We start from the raw sequence: 23,012 nt of genomic DNA, 5'->3' as shown, positions 1-23,012 counted from the left end.
GTCCCTTCCTATAGGCTCTTTAGGTTTTTCTGAGAAGTGATGTGAACATGGTATCTTTGTGGGTGCTTGGGTATTTTTAGAGTCAATGATGGGAGGATAGGAGTCACTAGAGTTAATGATAAACCCAATTAAACTTTTTAAGGAGTCAGGTGCGAGTGGCTTATGCCTGTAACCCTAGCTACTCAGAAGGCTGAGATCTGAGGATTGTAGTCTGAAGCCAGGCTGGGCAGCAAAGTCTGTGAGCTTTGCCTTGGGGTAGGGAAAAAAAAGCTCAGGGACAGCACCCAGTCCTTGAGTTCAAGCCCCAGAACCAGCAAACAACAAAACAAAAAACAAACCACCACCCAAACAACAATAAAAAACAAAAAGCTTTTAAGGTAAAACTAAAAAGGGAAAAATCTTTTTCCTTCTAAAATGAATTTATTTTCTCTACTGAACCAGAATTTCCAAATCTTCTATTGAAATCTGAAAAATTTCCCACACATTCAAAAATATGAAGGAAGTGGCGCTGTAGCTCAAGTGGTAGAGCGCTAGCCTTGAGCTGAAGAGTTGAGGGACAGCACTAAGGCCCAGAGTTCAAGCCCCATGACCGACAAAAAAAAAAAAAAAATGAAATACCGAGAGGCTGATGAGTTGTTATAACCACCACCACTGAGAGTGGTGCACTGTGTCTCAGGTACTACACCTGTGCTTCATTACTTCACCTCATGCTCATAACCCTATATAGTATTATCATTGCTATTTCATAGATGAATATAATTTGCCCAAAGTCAGACAGCACCTACGTGAAGGAAGAATTTCTAACCAAGCATTTGGCTCTTTTTTCAAACCTTTTATTATGTCAGTACTGTGGCTTAAACTCTGGGCTTCATACTGTGCTCAGCTTTTTCTGCTGGTGCTCTTCCACTTGAATCAGATTTCCAGTTCTGGGTTTTTGCTGATTTATTGGAGATAAGAGTCTCAGGGACTTCTCTGTTGTGGCTTGCTCTGAACTTGGATCCTTAGATCTCAGCCTTCTGAGTTGGTAGGATTTTAACCTATTCTTTCCAGTTATACTGGTGTAATTCTGTGTATGGCACAGTCTTTAAGTTTCAAAGCACTACAAAATGCTTTCTGTTACTCCATATGGTAGGTAGGACCACTATAGTTGTAGGAGGAAAGATATCCAGAGAGGTCATGCACTCAAGGACATAGGTATATCAGAGAACTCTAGAGTTCAATTCCTCATCTTATGTCCTACTTCCTTTTACTTAACTACATCACTCTGCAGACAATCTACATATAAACCACCAGATAATTTAAACTGCTTAAATGTACCTTTGATTAGGCATTTTTTGCTTTAGTAGTATAGCTTTTAAGATGTCTCTTTTTGCTTGGCTGGTTTCTTCATCCATGCTGATCACTATGCCAAAAAGAAGAAAAAAATCCACAAAATGAAGTCACTTAGGAATATGCAATAGGACAATTCTGTATTCTTATAAATACCTGCCACGACACTTGTATGCCTGGGAAAAGAAAACCGCTCCAGAAACCAGAATTAAACCTGAAGATCATGTGATCTAATGTCACGTTACTGGCAGGTTTCTGTGCACACTGTCAGAAAAGCTACAAGCAACATCTAAGAATGCCACATCACTGTCACTGCCTGTTAATGACACTGGCAGTCATGACAGAAGACAGTGGTCTTTATTGCTTTGTACTGAGGGATTTACTGCATTTTCTTTCACCCAAGAAGCGAGTGATGATAATGTATTGCAGAGTGCTTGTCCTTTCTGACAGCCTTGGTAATTTAATCCTTCTCTGCTGCCACAACAGGCAATAAAAGGCATCTAGTGAGCTAGGGAAGGAGATCCATGGTTGATGGAGGCTGTGCCTGAATGAAGGAATGGAGAGGTTTTTAGCTAAAGTGTGAAGTCTAAATCTTTGGTTGGTAAAGGTACATGCTGCCATGCAGGAATATGTATAGCAGACTGTGTAGCTGTAATGGGAAATTACATGCCTACCAAGAGTACTTTCAGGAAGATGGTGAACACTTGACACTGACAATAAGTGTACTTTGGGAAATGACATCTGTGAATATAAACACTAAATTTTCATCCTGATTTTTTGTTTTTCTTTTCAGCTTGTTAGTCTTTCAACCACACCTTAGCTTCTTGAAGACATTTCTTTCTCAAATACCAACCTGGATGTAAGGCTCCTTTGTGATACAATCTCAACTTAGACATTATCTGGGATCAAAAGTGTGCATAGGGTAAAAAAGATACTATGTCAATTCTAAAGCTAATTCTCTTTCAGATCTCCTGGGAACAAAACGATTTCATATTGAATATGTTCCTCTGGACAATTTTAGTTCCATTACAAATTATGGTGAACAATATATTAACTGAGGGCTAAACATATGCCTGGTACTGAGTTAGGCACATGGAGTGGGAGCCTTGAACATGTCTACATAGTAGTGAGTGAGTGCTTCCAAAGAACTGGGAATCCTGAAGACATAGCATCCAAAGTAACAACCCATTCTGGAGAGCCAGGGTCAGAGAGCACTGCCTGGCTCATTGCTTTTTACAGGAAACTCTTATTTGTATGTGTGACTCATTCACAGGTTGGCTGAGTGGTATAATGAGTCAATAATGATATAAGGGCCAGGGCATTTTGTTACACTTACAAATGCCAAAAAGTCATGTTAATAGATGATGGCCAATAGTAATTCATTTTTTTAGAGGCTGCCAATATACCAAGTTAAATGGGAATTCTGTTTTTCCAAATGAGATATTTTAAAATGATTTATTCAAGATTTATTTCATACCCTCTTTTCCTTCAGAGTTCTACAGCTTTTATGCCATACTGGTTTATACATTTGAAAACGAGGGCAAATGTAGTGATTAAAAACAACTGAGGCTGAATGAAGGATGGTTAGTTACCTATAACTTTTCAGACCTGTTTGCATCTTGAGATCAACTCTTAACTTTTATGTCACCACTTCTTAGAGTCTTAGATAAACAAATAATATTTTCTTTGAATTAAAATCAGGATTCCAAAATCCAGTATACAAATAAAAGCTTTCTCAATTAAACTCTTGAGCAGATATAGCATAGAATTTAACATTTTAGGCATTTTAAGGCAAATGCTTCAGTTGTATTAGGTACATTTACACTTAAAAAAAACAAGTATTCATTTCCCAAACTGAAACTCTACCTGTTAAAATCTCTTTACTCCTCTCTCTTCCCAGTGTCTATCACTCTTTTATTTTTGGTCTCAATGAATTTGCCTACTCTAGGTATTTCATATGCCTATTCTAGGTACTTCATATAGGTTGAGTCAGACAGCATTTATCCTTTTTGTCTATCTTATTTCACTAAGCACCAGTATTTCCAAGGTTCATCTATGTTGAAGCATATATTTAATTTCTTTCTTTTTTCTTTTTTTGTCAGTCGTGGGGCTTGGACTCTGGGCCTGAGCTCAGTCCCTCAGCTCTTCAGCTCAAAGCTAGCACTCTACCACTTGAGTTACAGTGCCACTTCTGGTTTTTCTGGTGGTTTACTGGAGATAAGAGTTTCATGGACTTTCCTGCCCAAGCTGGCTTTGAACCATGATCCTCAGATCTCAGCCTTCTGAGTAGCTAGGATTACAAGTGTGAGCCACTGGCGTCCAGCTATTTAATTTCTTTCTAAGGCTGAGTCATGTTTTCGATATGTATTCCACATTTTATTCATCTTGTGATACTGGAGTTGTTTCGATCTTATTGTGAACAGTGCTGTCAAGTGTTTGTGTCTTTGCTTTCAATTCTTTTTTGGTAATTATCCAGAAGTGGAATTGCTGAACTATACAGAAATTCTACATGTGCCCTTTAAGCCAGGCATGGGAGGTCATACTTGAGCAGTGGAGAGCAGAAGGACTGGTGTTTGAGGCCAGTCCAGGAAAAAATGTAGTAAGCCTCCATCTCAACAAATAAACCAGGCATGGTGGCATGAGCCTGTGTTCCCAGCTACATGAGAGGCTATGGGTAAGTGGTCTAGGTTGGCCTTTTGCAAATATGTGAAACCTCTAAAAAATAAAAGCGAAAAAGGGCTGGAACCATGCCCTAAGTAGAAGAATGCCTAGCAAGCACAAGGCCCTGAGTTCAAACCTCAGTATCACCAACTCCCCCTCCCCAAACAAAAAACTTTTATCATTAAAATAGTAAAAGAATAAGACAGTAAAAAAAAGTAAAAACTAAAAGATAGGTTTTCCTTGTATTTTTGCTTCATCTGCTTGGCCAGCACAGTGCATTATCTGTTCTCCTAATAAAGATAAAAATAATGGTAGCTACGATTTACTGTGTGATTAAATATGAGTACAACAGTTGAATTTTTTTATGTAGTTACATGGGTTAAAAACCAGGCAGAGACGGGTGTTGTGTATATCTGTAATAGCAGGCTGAGGCAGGATTGTGAGTTTTAGGCCAGCTTCATCTATGTATATCAAGACACTGTTAAACAACAACAACAACAACAACACCCCAAAACAGGAAAAATGCAAATAACTAAATGGACCAGAGGAGGTTAACATTTGTAGAAAGCAGCAGACTTCGGTCTTAAACCCAATAATGTCTGCCTCTTTTATGCTATCACTCCTTCCATGCTAACATTTTTCCTTCCATTTGAAGCTGAACCTTTGCTGCTGCTTAAGTGGTGAGCATTTTGTCAGCACAAGGCTGGAGTGTGAGAGAGTTCTATAATAGGAACAGGGAACACCAACTTATTTTTCCTTCACTCTTTTTATAAAGGGATATTCACTCTAGGTGAATTAAATCTTTTGGCTTAAAAGTATACCTTCCTGAGAAAACTCTAGTTCTTTATTAATAAGCTTAGTTCCCTAAAACTGTGACAAGTTGGAATTACAGCTCTCTTGTTCTTGCACAAACACTGTTTAGGGTGGATATCTTTAATTTTAACCCAATGATTTTCAAGCTAATGCATTGTAATCCCTTGGTGGACTGTTAAATGCAGATCACTGAGCTGTATCCTTAGTTTCTGATTCAGTAGATCTTGGATAATCTGAGAATGTGCAATTTAACCTGTTCCCAGTGTTACTGGTCAGGGTACCACACATTGAGAATGCTTGTTTAGACCAACCTTTCTTTGCTCTATTTTGAATGGGGTCAGTAACTATTAACATGCTTGTGTTGAGCACTGTAGGAAATAAGGGAGAGTGCTTGTCTAAGCAAGTGAGAGGCCCTAAGTTCAAACTCCAGGGACTTGAAAAAATCTGATTAACAAATACAAATACTTGAGTTGGTCTTCAGTTGTCCACCATTAAAAATATATCCCTCTTAGTCAATGTAATAGTGTTCAGATAAAAAAGGATGATATTCTGCCACTTATGTAACATGGATGGAACTGGAAATCATTTTGTTAAGTGGAACAATCCAGGCTAGTATATGTGGAATGTAGACAAAGTTAATCTTAGAAGCAGAGAATAGAATAGTGGGGATAGGAAGGATGGGGAAAAGTTGATCAGTGGATACCAAATTATACTTGGAGATAAGTACTGGTGTTTTATCGTACTACATAGATAATAATAAAAGATGTAGTTCAAAAAAGCTAGAGGAAAGGATTTTCAGTGTTGAGACACAGGAAATGATAAATATTGGAGAAGACAGCCTTATCCCGATGTGAATATTGTGTGTGTGCCTCTCTCTATCCATATGACCCATCCATAAAGATGCATAATTATTATGTCAATTAAAATATAGTAAAAAGTCTTCACTTTGCAAGCTGGAGAAATCCTTATATTCTCTATCAATGTCATATGCCCATAAGAAATGCAGATGTTTTAATTATAGAAGGTCAATAACCTTGAATCTTAGATAAGTTTTGTATTAAAGTATTATCATCACCATAATCCTTATCTTTGCCAAATTTGTCTTTCCATTAGTAACAAAATCTGATGTTCTACATCCTTTTCATTTTCTGAATTAAACTTTAATTCTTCCAAAAGATAGACTGTTCAATCCTCAGAGACCAAGGGACAGATCTGTATAAGTCTCATAAAAATTTTGCACTATTTCATTAATCTTTTTTCTTCCCACTGTCAATTCCCTAGAAGGCTTTATTCAGCCCAGACAACATATTTTAGACCTACCATTAATCTTTCTTCCCCCAAACTATTTTCTTGCCTTCTCAGCATTCTCAGCAAAATTCTCAAGCCCAATAAAATACTAATGTCTTATTCTTGAGACCAGTGTATAAGAAGTATATTTAACTTTAGCTTTCTCAGTGATAGTAAGGTATATTTGTGTGCAGAGGTGGAACTCTTCATAAAGACTGAATTTGATTGTGAGTGATCCTGGGGATCACTTGTCTACACCATTCAGCTTATGTGCCTAATTGAGGCCTTGGCATTCAAATTCTTTTTGGATAGATTCAAATCACAAATGTACACTAAAGTCATGGTTAGGTTTAGCTAACCTGTCTACAGGTAGAGTGTTCAGACAAGAGAGACCATGTACTGATTGACTTCTAAATCTTCCATTTGATTTACGTCAATTTGGAAATAAAATTACTTTCACTTACAATTAATGAGATTTGGAAGATGTAAGGCTATATTACATTGACCTATACTAAGTAAAAACTGAATGTTACATCATCACAATAATTAGATGAAATAGTTGCTTATTAACTAAAGAGTTAAAAAGTGATCTCCCTGTGACAGTGATACAACTATAGTAACTTAAGAATAAGCATTTTAATTCTTAAAACTAGTGAAAAAATAAGACTTCCAGTATGGTTAGTGAATTTGTGAATTCCCTAGGACTTCAATTTTTAGATGTAATAAAGCAGCCTCACCTTGATTCTAAGCAAAGAGAATACTGTGTTCTCTTCCCTACAAATAGCCTTAATTTTTTTTCAACTCATCTTGAAAATTTCTCATAGACAAATCTTACTAGGAACAGAAGCTGGAGAAAAATGTAGCAAACACTTCCAATGATTTAATTTCTAATTCCAATGAATTAATTTTCTAACCCCAATGAATTCATTTTCTTGTGGTCAGATGGCAAGAAATTAATCAGAAACATAAACCCTTCTTAAAACATCAACTAGCTAGGCACCTTGCAGTAACAAAAAACTAAGTCAACCACCACCACCACCACCACCAACAAAAACCCAGACAGATCTTAGTAAAACATGAGCATGTACCATAGGTTTGATTCAGAGAAGGATCTGGGATTCAAGGAAAGATTTGCAAAGCTCTTGAAGCAAGTTTCTCATTGTATAGTTAATTTCTAAACAACTTTTGCTGCCATACTAGCCAACATTCTACTGCTGAATTTTACAAAGAATACAAGGAAAGAAAAGGAGTTTGTTTCCTCTTGGTAGTACCTTCATTGAAATTAATTGAACATTTATTTCATTACCAATAATTATGGTTTATTTTTGTGGTATTTTGGCAGTTAAGGGTCCATAGAAAGCTGGAGGAAATATTTTTGGAAAATTTTAATATGAAGGAGTGAAAAATGCTGGAGGGGATGTTGCCAAAAGGGAACTCTACTGCATTGTTGGTGGGAGTGTAAACTTGTTCAACCACTTTGGAAAGCAGTATGGAGTTTCCTCAAGAGACCCCACGTAGAGCTCCCCTGTGACCCAGCAATCCCGCTTTTGGGCATTTACTCAAATGATCACGAACAAGGGCATACTAAAGCTACCAGCACAACTATGTTTATCGCAGCATTATTCACCATAGCTAAGATATGGAACCAACCCAGATACCCCTCAGTAGATAAATGGATCAAGAAAATATGGTATACACACACACAATGGAATTCTATGCCTCTCTCAGAAAGAATGACATCACCCCATTTGTTAGGAAATGGAAAGACGTGGAAAAAATTATATTAAGTGAAGTAAGCCAGATCCAAAGAAACATAGGTCTTATGGTTTCCCTTATTTGCAGTAACTAGTATAAGTCTAGGATAATCAGAAAAGGTCAAAAGCTATATACATGTGACCATATAAGATGATGCTAAGCAAAATGAACCCTAAGATAGAGACAAGTGGTTTTATCTTTCTTGCTGTTGTTTTTAATGTACTTACAATGTACCATGTGATTTTTTTTTTGTTTCTTTTGTATGTTCTTCCCCCATGGTATATTCCCTGTTCTCACTGTATTTGATTCCAGTGCCCTGAATCTTGTATATACATTTTTCTAATTTGGGGAGGGGAAGGGAAATAACAAAAATGCTAAAATAAGGATACAGGCTGACCCATTGTAACAATGAGATGTTCAAGACACTATGTTGAAAACGAACCTTACAACTTGGGGAGGTGGGGAGGGAAGGGATGGTAGGAAAAAACAAAGGAGGAGGTAACAAGGCTTGATAGGAAATGTACTCATTACCTTATTTATGTAACTGTAATCACTAGGTACAGTATTTTTACAATAAAAATATATACAAAAAATTGAGTGAAAAGGAGAAATGAGATTCCTGTCCTGACCACCTGGCTTATTTCCCGTGTAATTTCTGAAACTAGAATTTGAGCTAGAAGACAACTAGATTAGAAAACAAGAAATTGTGAAATTTAAAATGCCTTGTATACATTCACAAGAATTGTGGATTCAAGGCCAACACTTCATTTATGATTACCATCTAAGTACTGAACATATTTCCAAAAATGTTGCAAAAAGTCATTACTGACATTGTTAATCTTGCTGTTGTAGAAAGGAGAGTTTTATACATGTTTTTTGAAATGAATTTCTAAGAGTCATGAAAAATATTAGTATTTAGTATGAGATGTTGTGTTCTGAGAATAACCAACACTCCATTTTCATGTTTGCTTTCATGAAGGGAACTTAGCATTTCATATAGAGAACATTTTTACATTATACCTATGGTGGCTTGGTATGAGCTTTTTTCTCTTTTGAACTGTACACTGATGAACAGGTAATGTTCGTAAAAACAAATGGCTGATTTAAGAACTTAAACTGGCCAATAGGTTTTTTTTTTTTCCCCTAAGAGAGGAATCTGCTTTCTATGAGAACTTATAAAGTACTAAGTTAAAATCCTGAACATGTTGATGCTGGGAGAGATGTACGTATACGTGTTGTAAAAATCATCTGTATGATGACACTGAACAGAACAGTAGACAAAAACTAAGCCACAATGATTTGAATGATATGATTGAAAAAAACTAGCACTTTTTACCTATTCAAAAATGTCATATTTTTCAATTAAATGCAGCTACATTTTTCTGTTTGTATTCTTTGCATGAACTAGACATACTTCCTTTCCTGTTTTTTTTTTCTCAACCATAGTATTACTTCAACTTTATGTAATCCACTCAAAACTTTCATGAGTTTATGTGACTATTAGAGAATTAGATTTTCTGCTCCTCCAGTTTCTACCATAGACAAAAAAGGACAAACCTAAAAGTCTGGATTACAAAGGAATCATATATACATACCATTGCAATAGTTATAGTAGACCCACTGCCCACTCTTGGGTTTTGGAAGTGATACAGGTGTCTCTTCAGCGGGAAGGCTGTAGAATCGGCATTCAATGAAGAGCCGCTGGATGGTGTCATCCATGGTTATTCGAGAATCATTAAGGCTTAGAGCTATGATCTCAATCCGAATGTTCTTTGATGTCTGCTTAAAAAGCAAAAGCAGAAATCAACAAAGAAAACAAATCCTTTACTCTTTCCCATTTATCCATTTTAAAATACGACAGCCGATGGATTTCTTTTCTGGAATGCAGTGTATACTACTGTATGTTACACATGATAGATTATTCACGACAGAGAGAGAGAGAATGAGATTCTAGTGCCCCAGGGTTTGAAGTTAACAGTGTCACGGCAGTAGTCTCCTGATTTACATTTGAGGCTATAAATACCCCACTAGTAGTCTATCAGGAGGGAAGATTATGAGATCTTCATCTCCAGTTGCTTTCAGAATGACAAATATCAGTTGGCCTTGTTTCAAACTATGTAATGAAGTACATGTTTATCACTGGTTTTATTTAATCTACATACCTGAGATTTTCTATTATTCAGAGATCACTGTTGAACGCTTTATCACTATTATGCTAATGTACGTAGCTATATGAATCTATATTAACTAGAGCAGAAACTACATTGCATATCTAATATTCTGTCATAACATATACTTCAATAAGGAAAACATTTTCAAACAAAGGAAATATATAAAATAAACTATGAGAATACACACTTATGGAAGTAACAACCAAAATAATTAACTTTGATTCTTGCTTAATAGGTTTTGGTATCACAGACATGAACATGAGAAGCATAAATGTTTGCTTGAATAATGACTTCCAATAATTAGACACTGATTTAAAAATGAGATCATACCAAGATAACTTCTCAGTTAAATTTGATTTTAAAAAGTTTTACATTTTTCTTTTTTCTTTTAATTTTATTATCAAGGTGATATACAGAGGGGTTACTCATGTGTTCTTTACTGTCAGAATTCTTACTTACTAGAGACAGACATACCACTATAAATTATATACATTCAAGTGATATTTTGAAAAACCCAGAAGTAACTCTTGTTTATAGGAATTGACTGTTGAATGTATATCCATGTGCAAATTAACCACAGTGATTATGTAGATATTTTAGAAAAGCATAAGTATATTGTAAAAATATCCACATAAAGAACAATTTCCATTGCTGTCAAACCCCCTCAATATTTGATGAAGTAATTTTACCCCCTTCTTTCAAAAGACATTTTCTTTTATTATGTATTCTAAGATACTTTAACTAAAAACTCAAATCTGAATATTTCAATAAGGTTATTTTATTATTCAGTAGATTCATGGAAATTTTACTAGGATGACAGAGAAAATTCCACACCGATCTGTCTCCACTAATACAGGTACAGGGCTGCAGCTGGCAATATTCCTAGGATTAGCATAGTATGATGAAATATTTAAAGGAAAATTTTTTCTAAAACCTAATAAATCAAATGACTGCCAAATGTCATTAAAGTGATGGTCTTTGACTTGAATATGCTTTTCATATTCAAATTTGAAAAGAAAGAGATGAAAGCCTGGAAAGGTTACTCGGTTTCAACTAATAACCTCAAGCCCTCTCCGTTCACGTGCATAAAAAATGAAGTTGGCTCTATTGTCTAATCTCACTTCAGAAAAGGCCTTCTTTGCTTGCTGAAGACTATGGTAAAGAAAATATTTTAAAGAATATTTTTCCTTAAAATAGACTGTGGTTGTGAAAATATTGCACCTACATGTGTTTTCTAATTCTGGTCCAAGTATAGCACAGTGCATAATTAAATCTTTTATATAACTTGATATTTGACAAATTTAGAATTATTATAATGATGACATCTTATAAAACATTCATGCTTCTGCACAAAAGAATTAAAGGAAAATAGCCATGAAAAGAAGGTACATACTTCTTTCTACCTTGTAAAGCCAGGAATTTGAAATTGTTTATTACAGAAGCTAATGAAAAACAAAGTGAATTTTAAAACAGCAGAGGAATCAAATTTAAGTGCTTATTTTTATTAATCTATTAACTATATAAGATGGTTCCACATGGAACCTAGTTTGAGCCAACAAATAAGATGTTATATAACACTTTAAAGCATACGATTTTAGTGCTTACTTGAATCATACCAAAAAATAGAGCAAAACTAAAAGCACCAAAATTGTCATAGAAGAAGTAAGCACACTCTTATCCATTTTTTTTCTAGTCCAATTTTTATTAGGTATTTCTTCCCACCTTCATTGAGTCTTATGACCTTTTAAGTTCTCTGATCAGTATTACATTTCTTCATTTGATTTTATATGAACCAATTTAAAATAAATCTCTAAAGTTTTCAGCAGTATATAGGGAAGGAAGCAAATTCTGAATAAAGACTTTTCCATGTGTTTCAACAATTGCTTTTAAACCTCCATAACTCAAAACTGGATCATGTGTTAAGGTTTGGAGATGAAGAGGCACATCAACTATCTGAGAACTCAACTCAGCACATCAGAAATAAACCTATTGTCTCTCTTCTCTGCTGATCTTCTTCCCCAGCTCCACTTAACCCCTGACATTTTCTGCCTCAGCTGATGATACTGTCTTTAGGTCACTGTCACCTACAACCAGAACTTCTAGGGCAGCCGGGTGTTGGTGGCTCATGCCTGTAATCCTAGTACTCAGGAAGCTGAGATCTGAGGATAGTGGTTCAAAGCCAGCCCAGGTAGGAAACTCCGTGAGACTCTTATCTTCGGTAAACCAGTCAGAAAACCACAAGTGCTGCTGTGGCTCAAGTGGTAGAGCACTTGTCTTGAGCTGAAGAGCTGAGGGATAGTGCCCAGGCCCAGAGTTCAAGCCCCACAACCAACCAAAAAAAAAAAAAATTAGGGTCATTCTTTCCTTTTCCTTTCTTTCCTTTCCTTTCTTTCCTTTCCTTTCTTTCTTCCTTCCTTCCTTCCTTCCTTCCTTCCTTCCTTCCTTCCTTCCTTCCTTCCTTCCTTCCTTCCTTTTTCTTTCTTTCTTTCTTTCTTTCTTTCTTTCTTTCTTTCTTTCTTTCTTTCTTTCTTTCTTTCTTTTCTTTCCCCCCCCTCTCTCTTTTTCTTTTTTATATCCCCTGTATTGTATTATATAGGCAGATTCAAAAGACAATGACTGAACCAAAGCCTTTCCAGATTGATACCTTCTAATCTTTGTTCAGGACTACTAGAGTAATATGACAGGTGATAACCTCTGAAAAGTATTTGCATCTTTCAGATGAAACAGGTTTTCAGCTTTTCCTGACCTACTTCCTTTGTGTGTGTGTACTTTTGTTACTAGGGAAGGTGATGCTTCTCAGCACTATGTCGTGTTCACTGACTTCCCCACTGACTTTCCTAGTTAGCAAGATGTCAGCATCAGTATGTATAAATATGCTTTATCAATTTTGACTGTGGTGAACAGAAAAGAAGAGCTTCATGCAACTTATTTTCAGTTGTCAGTAGAGATGGACATTACACACTATATGACTGAGTGATCCAGAAGTGTGATGACAGCTTAGATTACTGACAGAGGAGAATAAATTACAGCTCTCAGGATTTGGGCCCAACTCCACTATGAGTTCTTGACTGATGTGAACTCACATTTTAGGCCACAGCTTCCTATAGTGTTTACTTAGACTTCTTATGGGCATGCTTACATTTTTCATGTTTTATTTCAGGGGATCATGCTAAATTCTTCCTCTGTTTCAGCTATCACAGCAGCCACTCTGAATTTGGTTTGTTTAGTTTCTAAAAACTAATTCAACCTGACAATCCATAAACAGTATCCTGTAACTGAGGATGGACTATAATAGAGCTATTAACATTTAAATTTAATAATAGTGAGGGTACAGGTTGAGATGAATTTTGTCCTAAATTTTTAAGACGAATAGGCATTTAATTTTTGAGCTGTAAAACCTTTTAAATATGAGCTGGACTTTAGTGGCTCATGCCTGTAATCTTAGCAACTCAGGAGGCTGAGATCATGGTTCAAAGCCAGCCTGGTCAGGAAAGTCTGTGCGACTCTTATCTCCAATTAACCACCAGAAAACCAAAAGTGGCACTGTGGCTCAAGTGGTAGAGTGCTTGCCTTGAACTGAAGAGCTCAGGGGCAGTGCCCAGGTCCAGAGTTCAAACCCCACAACAGACAAAAAAGTTTAAATATGAGAAAAGTACAGAAAATAATTTGGCTACTCAAGTGCTCACCATCTTACACAGATGTTACCATTTTGCTTTATCTGATTCAAACCTTTTGCTATTGTTGAAGGAATAAAGTATTTCAGATACAGATAAAGTCTTCAAATGACTAATCATTTCCCCTAACTTCCCATTTCCTAGAGGTAACCACTATCACAATACTGGATATATCATTTCCAAACATGCATCTCTTGTAGTTTTTGCTACATATGCATATGTAACCCGAGTATTTTATTCTGTTCACACACACACACACACACACACACACACACACACACACACACACACACACACACACACACACACTCACACAATTTTTTTTTTTTTTTTTTTGTCGGTCGTGGGGCTTGAACTCTGGGCCTGAGTGCTGTCCCTCAGCTCTTCAGCTCAAGGCGAGCGCTCTACCACTTAAGCTACAGCGCCACTTCCTTTTCTTATATTTTTTTCTCAGTAACATCATACTTTGTTGTTCTGCAATTTATTTTTTTCACTCAATACTAGGGGTTTGTTTTTATTTTGGTGGTAGTAAGGTTTGAACTTAGGGCCTCATGCTTGCTAGGTAGGCCCTTTAGTCCCATCCTTGTTCCAATGATGGTTTTGAAATTCATAACTAAAATCGAATTCATATTAACTGTTATACAGAATTGCATTTATATTACACACATTATATATAGTACACTTATTAATTTACCTGCAAATGAACATTTAAACTGTCTTAAATTTTACTATTACAAATAGTATTAAATATCCTTTTATGCTTTCTTTGTACACTCAGGATTCTCCTAGGAATAGAAATGATGAGTAATGGGAATGAAGAACTCCTTTTTTCAAAAGATGATCAAATTAGTCTTCAAGTAACTTACAAATTTACAGGGGGGTTGGTTTTAGCATCATGAATATGTGTGTGTGTGTATACAGATGCTATAGTATGTAAAACCTATTATTTTGAAACAAAACAATAAAGACAATATGGAAATAGAAAGTGATCTGCATCTACACTCCTGAGTTCAAATTTCAAATGAAAGCCGGGCGCTGGTGGCTCACGCCTGTAATCCTAGCTACTCAGGAGGCTGAGATCTGAGGATCGCAGTTGAAAGCCAGCCCGGGCAGGAGAGACCGTGAGACTCTGATCTCCAATAAACCACCAGAAAACCGAAAGTGGCGCTGTAGCTCAAGTGGTAGAGCGCTCGCCTTGAGCTGAAGAGCTGAGGGACAGCGCCCAGGCCCAGAGTTCAAGCCCCACGGCCGACAAAAACAAAACAAAACAAAACAAATTTCAAATGAAATGAGCTCTAAGACAAGTTCAAAAGAGTTGATTCAAATAGTCAACCTCACTACTGATACTGGCAGAACCATATATAACAGAGCAGAAGAAATGCATATTGATTAATGCTGACTCTTACAACTTACCTTTTGTGTGTGTGTGTGTGTGTGTGTGTGTGTGTGTGTGTGTGTGTGTGTGTGTGTGTGTGTGTGTGTGTGTGTGTGAGTTGTGGGGCTTGAACTTGGGGCCTGAGCATTATCCCTGAGCTCTTTTGCAATGGATAGTGCTTTTCCACTTGAGCCACACCTGCACTTCCTGTTTTCTGGTGGTTAATTGGAGATAAGAGTCTCACAGACTTTCCTGACTAGACTGGCTTTGAACCATAATCCTCAGACTTCAGCCTCCTGAGTAGCTAGGATTATAAGAGTAAGCCACTAGTTCGCTTTCAAGGTGACAGTGTTCTAAAAAGGAATTTACCTTTTCTAACATTCCTGTTAAAATGGAGTACCCAGTACAAGTTGTATACATGTTTACAACAGTGATGGGGATCAAAGTAGCACATGGACTTGGGTGTTTTTATTCTGAGAACACTGTCATGGTCTTCCTTACATACCTTGTAAACTACTGTGTCTATAATGGTCAGGAAATTACAGAAAGTTGTTACTGCGTGTTCTAAAGCAGTCAATCACTTAGACTATTTCTCCTGTCTTAATGCACCTGAGGGGCATGACACAATGTCATCGTTAATTGTGGTTCCTATGCAGGAATGTGAAGGAAGGAATTTTAAAAAAGCACACTCAATTTCAGTGATTTTGATTGCTGTTCCAATTTCACTGTCAGTGAGAACAGATGTTGTGGTGCAGTAGTTCTCAACTAGAGCTCTGTGTCTATTAGAATCACCAGGGAAGTTATAAACAAAAACCTGATGTAAATAATTTGGTGGAACCTTGACCCTTACATCTGAAAATGTACCCTGGATGACTTTAATGTGCAGCTAAGGATGAGATATTCTGCTTTTCCTAAGAGCTGTGGTTCCCACAGTTTTTCATACTCCAAAATTATCTGATAAAATAAGATTTATTCAGGTACATGCCTCCACTCCCAACAATGGAGGCAGGAGGATCCAAAGTTTAAGGCCAGCTGGGACTCCATAGCAAGATCCTGTCTCACAAAATACTCCAATACAAAGGGCAAAAGCCAGAGGCCCATTAAGGGCTTCTGACTCATCAGGTCTGGGGATAGTCCAGAATTGACATTGTTCAAATTTGAGGTGACACTGATGTTGCTAGTTTGGGATGACACTTTGGGAAATACTGCTGTACACTAAAATAGTCATCCTGTAGCTCCTGACCCTTCTAAGCCAGCTGTAGAAAACTTCCATAGTATTTATATTGAAGCATTTTAAATTATTACATATATATTCTAACAGAATTAGCTAACAAATTATTTCTTCTTTAGAGGATATGCTCACCATTGGAAATAGTCTGATTAAACAGATTTTATTTTATCTGCTAAAAAGAGGTATCATTAGACATCAAATCTAGTAGAGTTTACATGAATAAAGCAAAGCAAAACTAATCTATGAAATGGAAAGCCTCCAGAAACAAAACATGCTCTGAGGACTCTAGCCACCAAGGTTATTAGACAGTATTTATAGAAAATGGGAGGTGAGATATAGAAAACAACCCAATTGGCTAATGCCAAGTCATTTGGTTATGGCTTGACTACTTATTTCCAGCTGAACTAGTTTATTGGCTGCCAGGCCTTCTGCAACCAACCAAATAAAGCTTAGTTACTATGATTAAATTGTACATTGGTTTCGTTTAGCCCAGTCCAAATCTGAGGCCCCCTACAAAATGTTACTTTACAAAATTTTACACATTCATCCCAGACATCCAGTTACTTTGGCACTACAAATGACAGAGTCTCTGTTGCAAGTGTTCAACTTACAATGTTTGTGGATGGGTATGGATAAGTTCTCGTACAACTTTAACTACAAAAAGAGGGCTACATTTGGCATATAAGCCATTGTCTGCTGACTCCTACCCTAGAGATGCCGCTGCAAATACTACTGCATATCTTTTCAGGCAGTTTCTGTGCTTATAAATGTTTCATCTGTATGGGCAAATAAAATGTCATATATGTACACACACACATATAAATACACACATATATATGCACACTTTAAAAATGAATGACCAATAAGGCATTGGTCCATTATTTTGGCAGTACATGATAAGAGGAGGATAAAAAAGAACGTTCACATGTTGCGATGAATAAAAATGTTCATTTTGGGCTGGCAGTGTGGCTTAGTGGTGGAGTGCTTGCTTAGTATGCATGAAACCCTGGGTTCAATTCCTTAGTACCACAGAAACAGAAAAAGCCAGAAGTGGAGCTGTGCCTCAAATGATAGAGTATTAGCCTTGAACATAAGAAGCTCAGGGACAGTGCCCTATGCTTGAATTCAAGCCCCAGGACTGGCAAAAAAAAAAAAAAAAGTTCTGGGTTGTAGGTGTTGCTCAGTGTTAGAGTACTTGCTTACTAAGTGCAAGGCCATGAGTTCAAACTCTAGTACTGGGTGGCTGGGAAGGTGGCTCAGTGGTAGAGTGCTTGCCTTGCATGCATGAGGCCCTGGGTTCAAGTCCTCAGCACCACATAAGCAGAGAAAAAAAAAAAGCTGGAAGTGGTGCTGTGACTCAAGTGGTAGAGAGTGCTAGCCTTGAGCTGAAGAGCTGAGGGACAGTGCCCAGGCCCAGAGTTCAGGCCCCATGACCGACAAAAACAAAAACAAAAACAAACAAACAAACAAAAACCCCCCAAACCAAAAAACCCTCTAGTACTGCTGAAAATAAAAAAGTTCATTTGGACCAGAAGTATCTGTATTAGTAAAATCTGGTAGAAACCCAATGGGCTATCAAAAGAGGCACATTTAATTTATTTAATGTGTCAACAGCCACATAATGGAATATTATTCACGCTTCTATGTATACGTCTATGGAAAGATGCTCATAGTATATTAGACATACTAAGTTGTTAAAAACATAAAAATAATGTTAAAAGCAATTGCTATCTGGAGAGTATTTTCTGTTTAGGAAAATATATTTAAAGACCTATCTTAAGCTTCAATGTGTAAAACATTGAGAAGGGCTTATTACCAGCTGGCAGAATTTCATGTTTGATTCTGAAATGATTTAATGCTTTTTCATATATGAATTTTAGAAGTAGCACATTGCTTTTGCATTTTGACTTTCAAAGTTTGAAAAATATATTTGCCAGACATCATTAATGCAATCACCTGGGAATGCCAGCTTATTGCTTAGAGAAGCTGGTTTCCAGGTAGAATCACAATTTAGTCCAACTGGGGATGGAAGCTTTTACAAAACTGCTGTTAGTAGGAACAGAGAAAGAAGAATGCACATATACACTGAACAGAAGAGCCGATTTTTGTTCAACCTGTGAGTTCCCATTTTCACTTGTGGGCACATTTAAAGACATCAGTGAGCTGATGCAATACATTTTGTTGTGAAAAATAAATGCATTTTTTAAATGATAAAATTGGAAATAATGCAAAAAGGATAATTTTTTTCATGCCATGGCAAATGTAAGCTCTCAGCTTTGACATCTTTTTTGAGGACCTGAAACAAGGCTTTTAATCAATGTATTATACATCAAATTGATACTGTTAAACTTCTGATTATTCAAATTAATAAAATATTCATAGAGAAATGTCCAAAGTTTTATGTTTCTCAGACTTCCACTCACCCCACCCCCATTAATTATCATGCCTAGAAGCTTTCTAGCAAAAGCAGCAGTCATCAGGCTGACGGGATCTGACAGGCCAGCAAGGCCCAATTACACTTGCACTCTGTGGTACTTTGATGTCCGGGAAACGAAGAGAGATAGGGGCAAATTGGGTAGCACATTATGTTAATGACTTGATTGAATCCAGCCACTAAACTTTATGTAGTCTGTTAAAAAAGATGCTAACACTAATTATACCACTTTGGAAAGGAAAGGAGGGGACAAGCATTTCATACTGACAAAGTGAAGCTCATAAATGTTGTAAATGAAATGAAACAAAATGAAGTAATCTATGATTAATTATAGATCACAGACATGAAGAAAGGAGAAAGAACCAAGTAATATGTGGAAGTCCCGGGAAATCTGCTAGATTCTTTAGTAAGGATCAACATTTCCAAGAAATGTCTATGAGCTGTCAGATTATTTTTTAGTGTATATATTTTACTGTCAAGATACTGTATGGAGGGGTTACAGTTACATGAGTAAGGCAATGAGTACATTTCCTATCAAGCATTGTTACCTCCTCCTTTGTTTTGAGCTGTCAGATTCTGTACCTTGAAGAAATGGAATGGATCTTAAATTGCTTATGCGGTGATATGAGAATTCAAAGTCATAGTGTAATTGGCACCAATGATATTTAGGACAAGACTAGATCTAATTTTGCAACTTATCAAGGCAATTTCTTAAATGAAGCCTTGTATGGCAAGGATAACTATAAAATATGGTTATTTGATTATTTTTTATCTTGTTGGGATTACCTAATATGTCTTTTACATTATTGACAACATTTTAAAAAATGCATCCACAGAGTGCTCCTTAAGAACAGGAGCCTATCTTTCTTACTGCTCTATTTCCAGTCTCAAGAATAAGGCACAGAACATGGCAAATACTCATAAAATATTTGTTTTATGAACGTGTGATCTCGCCTCAGAAGAAGCTGGGAGTAGTTGCACACACCTGTAGAACCAGCTACTCAAGAGGCCGAGGTAGGAGGATTACTTGAGCCTAGTAGTTCAAGAGCTGCCTGGGCAAGATAGGTATAGACAGACCCCTTCCTCACCAGCAACAAAAACCTCAGAGACCACAATGCTCTGGGCTGTGGTCACCATTTCATCCTATACTGTGCATCATAACAGGATTGGCCCATCCTAAAGCATTCTGAATTTCAGAACATGTTCCATGTTCTCTAAATTCAAATGCCCTTTGTTTCTCTGGTCTATAAAGATCCTTCCCCAACTTTTTAACTTCTATCATCCTCAACACTTGGTTCAAGCTTTACCAACTTTGGAGAGTTTGAAAAGGCCCCTTGATGAAGGCCCCTCAAGGTGACTCAGGCACTCCTTCCCTCTGAATGCTCCCACAGCACTGATCACATGCTTTTCACAGCCACTTCTTCATAACCTGAGGCACTGGTTCCAGGACAATCTCCTCCTCAGAGGAAAACAGTGAAGCAAGCTAGGTATGGTGGCACACATAGATAGTCCTGGTACTTGGGAGAGTAAGGTAGGAGAATTTCAAGTTTGACACTAGTCTGGGCTACAGAGCAAGACCCTGTCTCAGACAAAGGTGTAGAATGCATGTAGATAAATTTTATCTTTTCACATACTTTAAATCATGTCTAGACTTCTTATGATAAATCAATACAGTGGAAATAGTTTTTATGTTAAGGAATAATGAGAATAACACCTGAAAATGTTCAATAGAGATGTATTTGTTTTCAAATATTTTTGACGTTTAAATCCACAAATGTGTAAAATCTGTGGATATGGAGGGTTGGAAGATTGTGAATCCCTGATGGGAAAGGATCACTTCTTTTGTGTCTGCCTAAGGCTCAGTAAATATAGTGAATTAACTGCTACAAAGAGATATTACAAAGAAGGCATTCAGCAATACATTCTGCTGTAGTCTGGATCTGAAATGCTCTCCAAAGGTGGTTTTTTTTTTTTAAAGGATTGGTCTCCAGCTTTGTGATACTGGAGGTAGTATAGTATATGCAACCTTTAAGAGATGGAGTCTAGGAGGAAAAAGTTAGACTATTAAGGAGAAGGCCCTTGAAAGTGATTTTGGGTCTCCAGATGATGATTTTAAGTTTTGTCCCTAACCTTACAGATTATGCTATTTTGCTATATTTGGTGTATAACTTAATCAAACCAGATTTCACCTATTAACATATGACACTGGTCATATGTTTTCAGAGAAGTTTCAGAGTTTAAAAATTAATGGGAGCTGATTAGTGGCTACTGAGGCATGAAGAACTGGATGCTGTAAATGATGTTCACATTTTTGAGATACCATTATAGCAAGGGTTATTTTGGGCAGGAAGTGAAAACCATATTAAGCTGTAGTAAAGTAACACATACTTTCCATGAAGAAAACCCCACTCAGTTTGCTACAAAGGAAATTACATGTGTGCAATAGAATTACTCAACAATTTTAGAGGTTTAGAGCTTGCTTTTCGTACAAAAAGCTTTAACTCATGGTTTTGTTCTTAATTAGGAGCAATGTACAATTCACTGTGATGCTAGCAACACTGTAGACATGTACATGGTTCCACTATAGGTATAAAACAGGATTTCTCCACCTCTGCACTACTGACTTGTTAGGCCACATTACTGTTTTTTATGGGCTCTAAACACTTACGCATGTTTAGCAGCCACCTTGACCTCTGTCTACTAGATGCCAGTAGCCAATTCCTCCAAATGTGACAACCAAAAATCTCTCCAGAGATTTTTGTCAAACGTTCTTTAGCAGACAAAACTGCACCCCCAGCTGAGAATCATTAGGCTAAGATTTAGACAAAACCTTCCCAGACATTCAAAGTTAAATTTAGGTGAGTAGTGTTTACAAAGTATAATTAACCACTGCATAGTCTTAGTATCTACTATAGGATAAAATGTAAACTCTTTAGTCTGTGGCTCAGAAAGGCTGCAAAAGAGTGTTCTGGATGACTGAAACATGGTGCATATCTCCTTGCACTGGAAGCCATGTGATTTTTTATTTTTTTTTCTCCCATCTTTGGAATGTCACCACTGCAGGACACTGCTTCTTGTGGTGAGACTAGATGAAAAGGTACACAACCTAATGAAGATAAGACCTAGACCAGAGGTTAGATGAGGCTGATTAGGAACATTGCATGTATCAGGTTGCCATAGACTAGATGATTTTGTTGTAAGTCACAATTATATAGTACAAACTTGGACAGATGAGGTGCTCTGTTGTCACATATGCTTCCATGAAACAGAGAAAAGACATGTTCTGTGTGTAGGGATACTAAGCTAAGAATGTGTGAAAGAGTAGCTAACAAAAGTATTGTAATTTCACTGATAGAGGAGACATTCTATAAAAGAAATCCAATGACTCATTTTAGAAAAATTAATATATTGCAAATAAGGGAAACCATGGGACCTATGTTTCTTTGGGCCTGGCTTAGTTCACTTAATATAATTTTTTCCAAGCCTTTCCATTTCCTAACAAATGGGGCAATGTCATTCTTTCTGATGAAGGCATAGAATTCCATTGTGTATATATACCACATTTTCTTGATCCATTCATCTACTGAGGGGCATCTGGGTTGGTTCCAGATCTTAGCTATAGTGAACAATGCTGCAATAAACATAGTCGTGCTGGTAGCTTTAGTGTGGTCTTGTTTGTAAACATTTGGGTGAATGCCCAAAAGTGGGATTGCTGGGTCATAGGGGAGCTCTATGTGGAGTCTTTTGAGGAACTTCCATACTCCTTTCCAAAGTGGTTGAACAAGTTTACACTCCCACCAACAATGAAGTAAGGTTCCCTTCTGTCCACCCCTCCAGCATCTGTTGTTATTAGAGTTCTTGATTTTTGCCATTCTAACTGGGGTGAGGTGGTATCTCAGTGTTGTTTTGATTTGCATTTCTTTTATGGCTAGGGAGGTTGAGCATTTCTTCATGTGTCATCCTTCTTTCCTCTTCAGAGAAGTTTCTCTTTAAGTCTTTAGCCCACTTATTTATTGGACAGTTGTTTCTTTGAGGATTTGTTGTTGGGGGATTTAATTTTTTGAGTTCCAAGTATATTTTAGATATGAGACCCTTGTCCGTTGTATGGCTAGTGAAGATCTTCTCCCAATCCATGGGCTTTCTATTGATCTTTCTAGCTATGTCCTTTGCCATGCAGAAGCTCTGCAACTTCATGCAATCCCATTTGTCCAACCTTTCTTTGATTTGTTGTGTTTCTGGGTCTCTATTAAGAAAATTTCGGCCTGCGCCAAGGAGACCTAGG

The 23,012-nt window shown here is 37.0% G+C and overlaps 1 protein-coding gene across 3 annotated transcripts in view; it reads right to left on the bottom strand.

The window, feature by feature from the left end:
- Window positions 1-23,012, bottom strand: part of LOC138807199 (protein fantom) — a 96,198-nt gene that overhangs the window by 8,981 nt on the left and 64,205 nt on the right. For 2 of the 3 annotated variants that reach the window (XM_069992769.1, XM_069992771.1), the window contains exons 23-24: window positions 9,441-9,627; window positions 1,318-1,402 (exon numbers count right to left, since the gene is read on the bottom strand). In XM_069992769.1, coding sequence (XP_069848870.1) covers window positions 1,318-1,402; window positions 9,441-9,627 — 272 coding nt within the window. The remainder of the gene's footprint in view (window positions 1-1,317; window positions 1,403-9,440; window positions 9,628-23,012) is intronic. The other variant, XM_069992772.1, reaches the window with a different exon arrangement.

This window comes from Dipodomys merriami, unplaced genomic scaffold, assembly GCF_024711535.1.
Source record: "Dipodomys merriami isolate MVZ:Mamm:240054 unplaced genomic scaffold, mDipMer1.0.p SCAF_415, whole genome shotgun sequence".
In the NCBI taxonomy this organism is placed as follows: Eukaryota; Metazoa; Chordata; class Mammalia; order Rodentia; family Heteromyidae; genus Dipodomys; species Dipodomys merriami.
The sequence above is the reverse complement of the archived record's forward strand: the minus strand, read 5'-3'. Positions and strand labels throughout refer to the sequence as shown.